At 44.8% G+C, this 9006-nt stretch overlaps 1 protein-coding gene across 18 annotated transcripts in view; it reads left to right on the plus strand.

The window, feature by feature from the left end:
* Positions 1-9006, plus strand: part of TICRR (TOPBP1 interacting checkpoint and replication regulator) — a 144885-nt gene that overhangs the window by 129753 nt on the left and 6126 nt on the right. For all 18 annotated transcript variants that reach the window (XM_019640074.1, XM_019640081.1, XM_019640078.1 and 15 more), the window contains 4 exons: positions 3296-3389; positions 5056-5111; positions 5715-5849; positions 6425-6582. In XM_019640074.1, the coding sequence (XP_019495619.1) occupies positions 3296-3389; positions 5056-5111; positions 5715-5849; positions 6425-6582 (443 nt within the window). The remainder of the gene's footprint in view (positions 1-3295; positions 3390-5055; positions 5112-5714; positions 5850-6424; positions 6583-9006) is intronic.

Below are 9006 nucleotides of genomic sequence, written 5' to 3' on the forward strand. Positions count from 1 at the left end.
CAGCTCGGGCTGGACTCGAACCGCTGTTGCTCAGAGCTCAAACTCTTGAGCGAGCTCTTAACCAACTGAGCCACTCGGCCGGCCCTTAAAGTAACTTTTAAATTGTGCAATTCAGTGGTTTTCTAGGATGTGTATGTTGGTACACTTGATGGTGTCCCACAGGTCCCCCTTGGGCTATGTTCGTTTTTCTTCATTCTTTTTCCTTCCTGCTCAGACTGGATAACCCTGATTGCCGGATATTCTGCCGCCTGCTCAGATCTGCAGTTGAACCCATCTATTTCCTTTTCAGTTATTGTACTCGGCTCTAGAATTTCTGTGCGGTTCCTTTTTATAATTTCTAGTGCTTCGTTGATATTCATTCATTCTTTTCCTGATTTCCTTTTATTCTTTGTCCATGGTTTCCTTGAGCTTGATAAGAGTTTATTTAATGTTTTTGACCAGTGATTCCAATATCTGAGCCTTCTCAAGGATGGTTTCTGTCAAGAAAACCTGTGTTTCTTTTTTTCCCTATGAAAGGGTCATACTTTCCTGTTTCTTTGTCTGCTTTGTCATTTTTTGTTGAGAATTGGATACTCTGAGTATGATAATATGGTAAATCTGAAAATCAGATTCTCCCATTCCTGAGGGATTGCTGATCTGTGCTTATTGAGGGCTGGAGCTGTCTGTTTGTGCCTTTTTCAAGCATTTTTTCCAAAGCATGTACTCCTTGTTGTGTGTGGTCACTGAGGTTTGCATTCTGTTATCTCTATGATTGGCCGGTGACCTGACAAATATTTCCGCAAATGTCTGGCTCCCAAAAAGGAAAAATAAAAAGGTGTCCCTATCCCTTTAAATCTCCTGATAGATGCAGTGCGGGGAAGAGAGGGTGGAAACGGAGGGAAGTGTCTGCCCTGGCCCCACAGGGATCCACCAGACCAACCAAAGAGAACAACCCCAAAATGGGGCACAACTATGTATGGTGTCAGGGGGATCATTACGTAAGGTACATAAATGTCTGATCACTGTTGTACACCTGAAACTAACATAATGTCAAACTGTCACTGAAAAATATGTTTTAAAACACTACATGCAGTCACAAGGTCCCTACCGTCTGCCCCACCAGCTGCTCCCAGAATGTGGGCCGGTATCCCCACAGCTGCAGTGGGGCTGAGTAGCGGGGGTGGCAGCTGGTTGGTGCACGCCCTTCCCTCACTGAAGATCAGTGCCGCTTACTCATGAGCACATCCCTGGTTGTTAGAACCCCTTGTACGTGCTGAACCGCTGCCCTTGCTTCTCCCCAGATTCTTTCTCTTTGACTTCTGACACCGAATGATTTGTCTAGGTGTGGGTCACTTGGACACTGTATTCTACTTGGAGTTATTGAGCTTCTTGGTTGTCATGTCTTTCGTCAAACTTGGGAGGTTTTCAGCCAGTCTATCTTCAGATATTCTTTCTGCCTCTTTCCGGGACTCCCAGTGTCTGGATGTTGTTATGCTTGATGGCGTCCTGTAGGTGTCCATGACAATTTTCCTTTATTCTTTTTTCTTCCTGTCCCTCATGCTGAATATTAACCTGTCTTCGAATTTGGAGATTCTTTATTCTGCCACCTCAAATCTGCTGCTGAGCCCCTCTAATGAATTTTTCATTTTAGATATTATATATTATAGGTATATTTTAGTAGATGCTTCTATTTTAGATATTTTATTTTTCAACTGTAGAGTTTCTATTTTGTTTTTTTTTATGATTTCTGTCTTGATATTCTCTATTTGGCAGGTCATCAGTGTCATACTTTCTTTCAGTTCTTTAGATACGGTTTTCTTTAGTTTTTTCAACATACTTCAAATAGCTAATGTGGTCTGGACCTCCTTGGGGATGGTTTCTATTGACTGTTTTTTTTGTCTTGTGTATGGGCCATACTTCCTTGTTTCTTTGCGTTGCTCATTTTTTTTGTTGACAACTAGACAGTTTAAAGAATATAATGAGGCAACTCTGACAATCAGAGACCCAACTCCTCCTGCCAGGGTTTGTTGTTACTGCTTCGTTTGTTTTGTGACTTTCTGAAACTAATTCTTTACACTGCATCCTGTCATGTGTAGCCCCTGACACCTCTGCTTGGTGAGCTCAAGGGTCAGCTAACAGTAGGGCACAGGTTTCCATAAATTAAACGCCAGGAACCATTAAGTTGCCCAGCCTTTGCGTCGGGCCCTGTGTGTGTGTTGGCTCATGCCTTCAGTACTCAGCCGGGCAGTTGACAGCTCTACTTCTTGCTTTCCCAGAGGCTCGAGGTCAGCAAACGGGGACAGTGTAGAGACCCTTCTTGGTCTCTACACACATACACACAACCCTGCAGCACCTGGACTCCTGGGTTCCCAGAAATGTTCAGAGGTCTGCAGAATTCCCTGTGGGCATCTCAGCCCCCAGTTTTCCCATTTAAACTGTTAGCCAGCTTGCTCTCCGCCCCACGTTTTCTCACCACCTCAGGCAGCTCGTGTGTTTACAGTTGCTGATTTTTTCAGTAAACGCTCCCTGGGAAGAGGTGCTTTGCCCCGGTTGATTTCTGAGTCAGGTCAAATAGAGACAAGCCTTGTGAGTGGCATTTTCCCGGGAACTGCCAGACAGGCCAAATAATGCCAGTTATCTGGGAGTGGGGCACTGGGGGTCTTTCAATGCCATTCTGCCCCACCCGGAGGCTCCGGGCTGTTGGTTTTCACCATGACTGCAGGCTATTGGTTCTCATGGCTACCATGGGGCAGTTGAGTTTGAGCATGTTTGCTGGTGTTCTCATTCCTTTTATGGGGGAGAGCTTAGAGGGTCCTTATTCCATATTCCTACCAACATCACTCCTCTTCCCAGTCATTTTAACTCCGTTCAGACCAGTCCTTCCTTCCGTGAGTAGCTTGGTACCTACTCTACTGAGAAAATTTATGCCAGCTAGATATATCGGAATATTAAATATCTTAACATTCACATGACACATCACATCAGCATTTTCACATACTTTATTTAATCATAAATACAGGAACTGTCAACTAAGTGGATAGATGTGTTAGCCCCAATAAACTTTCCATTTTTCCGGACTGCTTATTAGATGAGAATTTCATAATATTTTACGTTTGCTTATTTAGTATTTTATCTCCAATAGTGCTGGTAAACTCCTACATCGTGTTAAATTGAGTCCTGTGATTAGACCTTGGTGCAAAGATCCTAAGACCCCCTCCAGCTAAGTAATAAGTCACACATAAGGTCACATTGCTCCCTTGGCCTTGCTGCTGCTTTTGGATAAGGTGAAGTGAACTTGATGCCGCTTACATTTTAGGTTATTATCACAAATTGCTGACTAAGAGTGTGGCCGAGACTCCAGTACACAAGCAAATTTCCCGAAGGCTGCTTCACAGACAGATCAAGGGCAGGTGAGTGATGTCTTGGTCTGGCTTCTTCATATACCAGACCGCTCCCTAATGACCTTGGGGGCCACTGTGTACCTTCTCATGACCTTTGTGATTCAAATCGTGACCGTGTTGCTTGTAACCAAAGAACATTCTACAAACTCTGAGGGCTGGAGAACCTACAGAAGGCGCTCACCCTGCGTCTGGCCTCTTTGACCTGACGTAACTTTTTTTTTTTTTTTTAAGATTTTACTGGGGAGTTGGGGGAGGGGAACAGCACTGGAGAATCGGGGGGAGGGGAACAGACAAGTTGCTGATCTTTTGGTTGTCAGTCTAGCCTTGGAGGACGTTGCTTCATTGGCCCATGTTGGTATTATCATTGCACTCTTCCTGGGTGAGGCAGATCAGTTGCCGGCCTCTGGACGGCCGCTCACGGTGGCTGGCAGCCGGTGTGACCAGCTGCCAGCCACACACGGTAGCTTATGGCAGCCCACTGCAGCAGAGGCTGCAGCCTACGCCATCGCTGTCGACTCACGGCAGCCCAGCTCCAGGTCGAGCTGTTGTTCACCATCTTAGCTGTAGAGGGCGCAGCATCACTGGCCCTCATGTGGGATCCAAACCAGGGCCCTGCTGCTCAGAGCTGGCGTCCCAAGTCAGCTCTTAACTAACGTGCTACTCGGCCGGCCCCCTGACGTAACTGTTTTAAGAGTTATGCGTGTTATTGCATGCATCAGTAGTTCACCTTTTTTCATTGCTAATATTCTGCTGAATAGATATTCCACTATCTTTAGCTCTGTTCCTGTGCTCACAAGAGGAAGGAGGGAGCTTTTATTATGGCCGGGCAAGGCTGGAAGTCTCGCATCTCAGCTTGCCCTGTGATGACGGGTGTGGGGGGGCCACAGCATCCCATGGCAATTGGTGGGGAAGGGCACTGCTTATCTGAAAGTCTGTCTTGCATGGCTGCCCCTTTCCTGGTTCTTTGGCTGCAGAGAGCTAGCTTTCCTGAGGGCAGTTTTGGTCTGCACCTCTTGGTGTATTCAGGTGGTCAGCGTCTCCAGCACTCAGCCTGGAATTGGTGATGCAGAAAGCTGATTCCAGGAGCTCACTGCCCTGGCTCTCAGGCCCTGAGTCCCCAGCCAGTCTTCCTCTTCCCTCCGCCTTTGAGCTGTCCTTACATTCGCTTCACATAGACTGTCCAGCATTTTCAACTGTGTCCACTCTGTCTTGCCCAGACAGTATTGGTGTGTGGATTTTACACACTTGCGCGAGTTTATCTGCAGGATGAATTGTAATTAGTGGAATTTGTGGGCATGAGAAAGTGTATATATTGTAAATGAAATCTGATGTAAAACTGCTTTCCAAGAAAAAGGTTTTAGAGAGCTCACCAGCACTGGTGTTACCAAACCTGGTGGGCTGTTACCTTATGAGGTGCAAAGCTGTGTGTCTCTTTTAAGGTGTGTTAATTAAGAATAACCCTGGGTGACCGGTTAGCTCAGGTGGTTAGAGTGTGGAGCTCATAACACCAACGTTGCCAGTTCTATCCCCGCACGGGCCACTATGAGCTGCACCCTTCCTAAAAGAGTCAACTCTGCCATTATAACGTGAAAGCAATGTGTAACCAATGACCATGGCTGTTCCCCAATAAAATTTAACAAAAAAGGAATAATCCTGGTGCTTTTTCTTCCTCAAGGTCCTCTGACCCTGGTCCTGACGTTGATACTGTGGAAGAGTCTCCAGAAAAAGGAGGTAGCATCGCCTACATTTGCTTGAGGATTTGGGGGGTTTTTGTGTTTCATCTATTTTCTGTGAAAACCTTTCTGTATTGGTGTTTGTTGTCGCTCAGCGTATCCTAAGATATTTCACAGATGTGGTGACAGTTCTGGCCCTCAGTGCACATCAGTAAACTGTGACTGGTCATGTGCATAGTGTACTGAGAATTTCTGCAGAAGAAATATTTTTACATAACCCCAGAACTCAGAAATACTCTGTTAACATTTTAGCTTTAATAATACTCTTACAGGTGGTGTTTCTAATTTAAATTTTTTTTTTAACTTTTTACAAAAGTCACTGTATTTCACAAACATTTTTGAGCCTACATCTTGCTTAATGGAGGCAGTTTATGAGACTGTCTAGAGGTGACAGTCTAGTGGGTTAGTGGTTTTTTGCCCCTCGTCGGGGCCAATATCATCCCTCTCTTAGCTTTGTCAAAACGGCTCAGAAGCCTCAACCAATAGCTTGTCACATTTCTACCTTTTATGTGATGTCCCATCAATTTCAGCCATTTCACACATAGGAAAATGTGAGGCTTGCATTTCTCCTTGGCGACTGACTGTGATTCTGGTTTTGTAGAAACAGGTTTGAGAAGAAGTCCTCGAATCAAGCAATTGTTGCTGGGCAGGACAAATTCTGGTTCCTTCTATTCCATGTCTCAGCCAAAGTCTCGAAGTGTGCAAAGAGTTCACTCATTCCAGCAGGACAAGTCAGGTAACATACTTGCCTACCTGTTCTCAGAAGTCCACGCAAACTTGGCGGGAAGTGTTTTGGGGAAAGGAAGTATGAAATTGGACATCTTGTTTCTTGATGTTGGAGAATCAGAACAGGGATGTGTATTTGAGATTCAGGGCAATGACCAGATGGACAGTCAATGGCCTTTGTCATCAGTCATCCCTTTGGATTCTTACAGCTGGTCATCCAAGATGAATTTACCTGGCATTACCTGGAATTTACATCCTATGCTCAGGTGTCCCAGGTGATACCTCTTTGTATGCCCTTTATTCTTTTATCCGTCATTAGCTTGGATCATCAGAAATGTGTCTTTATAATTGCAAATTAAATGACTTTTGTTGCCTACCTATCCTAATACAGGGGCAGGGGTTAATTGCGGTCTTAGTAAAATTCAAGAGGGCAGCAATCGTCACAGTCGCTGACATAGTTAGGTGGGATTTTTCCCCCAGTTGCTCTGAAAACTTGTTTTCTTTGCTGTGTGAATCGGCTGCATTATTGTTGGGAGGGCAGAAGTTGAAAAAGAATTAAATGTTGTCACTGTTTTTGACTTGCAGACCAAAGAGAAAATTCTCCCATCCAAAGTATTCAGTCTCCTAAGAGGCTTCTTTTTGGGGCAGTGTCTGAGGTGATGAGTCCCGCGGAGAATGGTTCAGCTCAAAATCAAAGGCCTTCAAGAAACACAGTGGATTCTGAGATACCTACAGCTTATCAGGTAGAAAATGTCTATAATGTGTAACACACTGCAGTGAGCGCATCAGGGAAGAGAAAGAAAAGCTGGTGATCTATAGATAAAAATAGAAACTTGGGGTGGTTGGAGGAGCTATCTGAATGATTAGTGGGTAGATGAGGAATTAAGGCAGCGGTTTGGCTGAGGTCAAGGTGCTGGGTGGGAGACACAAATGATTACCCACGTGACCCATTAGAAACCTGGGAGTCATGCTTAACTTTTCCCGCCCCTCCAGCATAGCCAGTGAATCCATCTGCCCATTTTATTTACAAACTGTATCTTATCCCCATTCCCTCCTCCTTCTCCATCCCTGCAGTTCCTTCCCTAGTTCACTCCTGCCTGGAACATTTCAACTTTTTCTCCTTTAAATCCATCCTGTCCCCAGAGGTCACAGTGATCTTTGGGACCACATCAGATGTTCCTCTGACCACTTCATTGCCTGAAGCTCTGCATACTCTTTATCTGTGAAATCAGGGTTTGCTAAGTTTTCCTAAAATGGAAACTTGCGCTCGAAAATAAACACTAAAAAAAAATAAGCGCTGCAGGCCGAGTGGCTCAGTTGGTTAAGAACTCGCTCAAGAGTGCAAGCTCTGAGTAATAGGGTTGCTGGTTCGATTCCCAGTCTAAGCTGAACTGCCTGCCACTGATGGTGGCAGGATGGCTCAGCTAAAAAAAAAAAAAAAGGCACTGAAAAAAAACCAATACTTTTCCTCCCACCTTCTTTGTTAATCAAATTAACAGAGACTGATTTTAACAGACGAAAATCCAATACACGCAGATGGAGAATTCACATGAGCATGAAAATTATAAACACAGCAAGGCAACATCGAGTATAAATGACATTTTGAACAAAACAGAAGGTGGGGTGCAAGGGGGGCGGTTGTTGGATTTCAGAAATGAGAATGGGTGATTTATAGGATAATTGAGGAAGGGTGTAACGCACATGGCAGGTAACTCAAACAATGAGACGCCTCTCATGACAGGCTTCTGCTGGACACCTTCCCATTTACCACACTAACTCAGACTAGATGAATTTAAGATTTCTTTCCTGGAGGTTTTTCCATCTGAATCTGTTAGGCAGGACATGGGGAAGGTCAAAGGTTCTTTCTGAATCTTCTTTCTTAATATTCACCCTAAAATCAAAATTCTAAAGGGCAAAACTTCAGTCCCGACTTTGAATCTTTCTATTGGGTTGTCGGAAAAGTCATGATACATTTTTGCAACAAAAAAATGTATCATGACTTTTCTGACAACCCAATATATCTCTATTTTACTATATCTTACATATCTTTCACTGTATCTTTTCCTTCCTTCCTCCCTCCCTCCCTTCATATATCTTCAGTTTTTTTCTATGTACATATCTTTATATATCTTGCTTATCTTTCTCGCCATCTACACCATCTTCTATGCTTCCATCTATATCATTTTTATCTTGTTTCTCTTTCCTTCCTTGCTTTCCTTTTGTATATCATCTTTCTATCCTTCTATCTATATCTTTCTATCGGATCGTTTTCTAGTCATTCTGTCGTACTATGTGTAGCGTACTATCGTTCTCTCTACTGTACTATCGAACCCTTATCGCACTATCGCCACTATCGCCGTCTCTATTACACTATGCACTGTCGGCACTGTCGTGGCCCATGCCGTACTACCGTCGCTATCGCACCCTTATCGCACTGTCGCGGTCTATGTCGTGCTATCGTCACTGTCGCGCCCTTATCGTGCTATCGTGGTCCATGTCGCACTATCGTCACTATCGCACCCTTATCGCACTGTCGTGGTCTATGTCGCGCTATCGTCACTATCGCACCCTTATCGCACTATCGTGGTCTATGTCGCGCTATCGTCACTATCGCACCCTTATCGTACTATCGTGGTCTATGTCGCGCTATCGTCACTATCGTAGTCTCTTACACCATGCGCTATTGGCACTGTCGGCACTATTGTGGTTCGTAGTCTCTTGTGGTTTGTAGTCTGTATTACACTATGCACTGTTGGCACTATTGCGGTTTGTGGTCTGTTGCACTATTGTCAGTATCGCACCCTTATCGCACTGTCGTGGCCTATGTCGCACTATCGTGGCCTATGTCGCGCTATCGTCACTATCGCCGGCTCTATTACACTATGACTATCGGCACTATCGCGGTCTATGTCGCACTATCGCACCCTTATCGCACTGTCGTGGCCTATGTCGTGCTATCGTCAGTATCGTACCCTTATCGTACTATCGTGGACTATGTCGCAGTATCGTCACTATCGTAGTCTCGGTTACACTATGCACTATCGGCACTCTCAGCACTATTGTGGTTCGTAGTCTATTACACTATGCACTATTGGCACTGTTGGCACTATTGCGGTTTGCGGTCTGTGCTGCACTATCGTTAGTATCGCACCTTTATTGCACTGTCG

The sequence above is a fragment of the Hipposideros armiger genome, unplaced genomic scaffold (assembly GCF_001890085.2).
Source record: "Hipposideros armiger isolate ML-2016 unplaced genomic scaffold, ASM189008v1 scaffold_48, whole genome shotgun sequence".
NCBI lineage: Eukaryota > Metazoa > Chordata > Mammalia > Chiroptera > Hipposideridae > Hipposideros > Hipposideros armiger.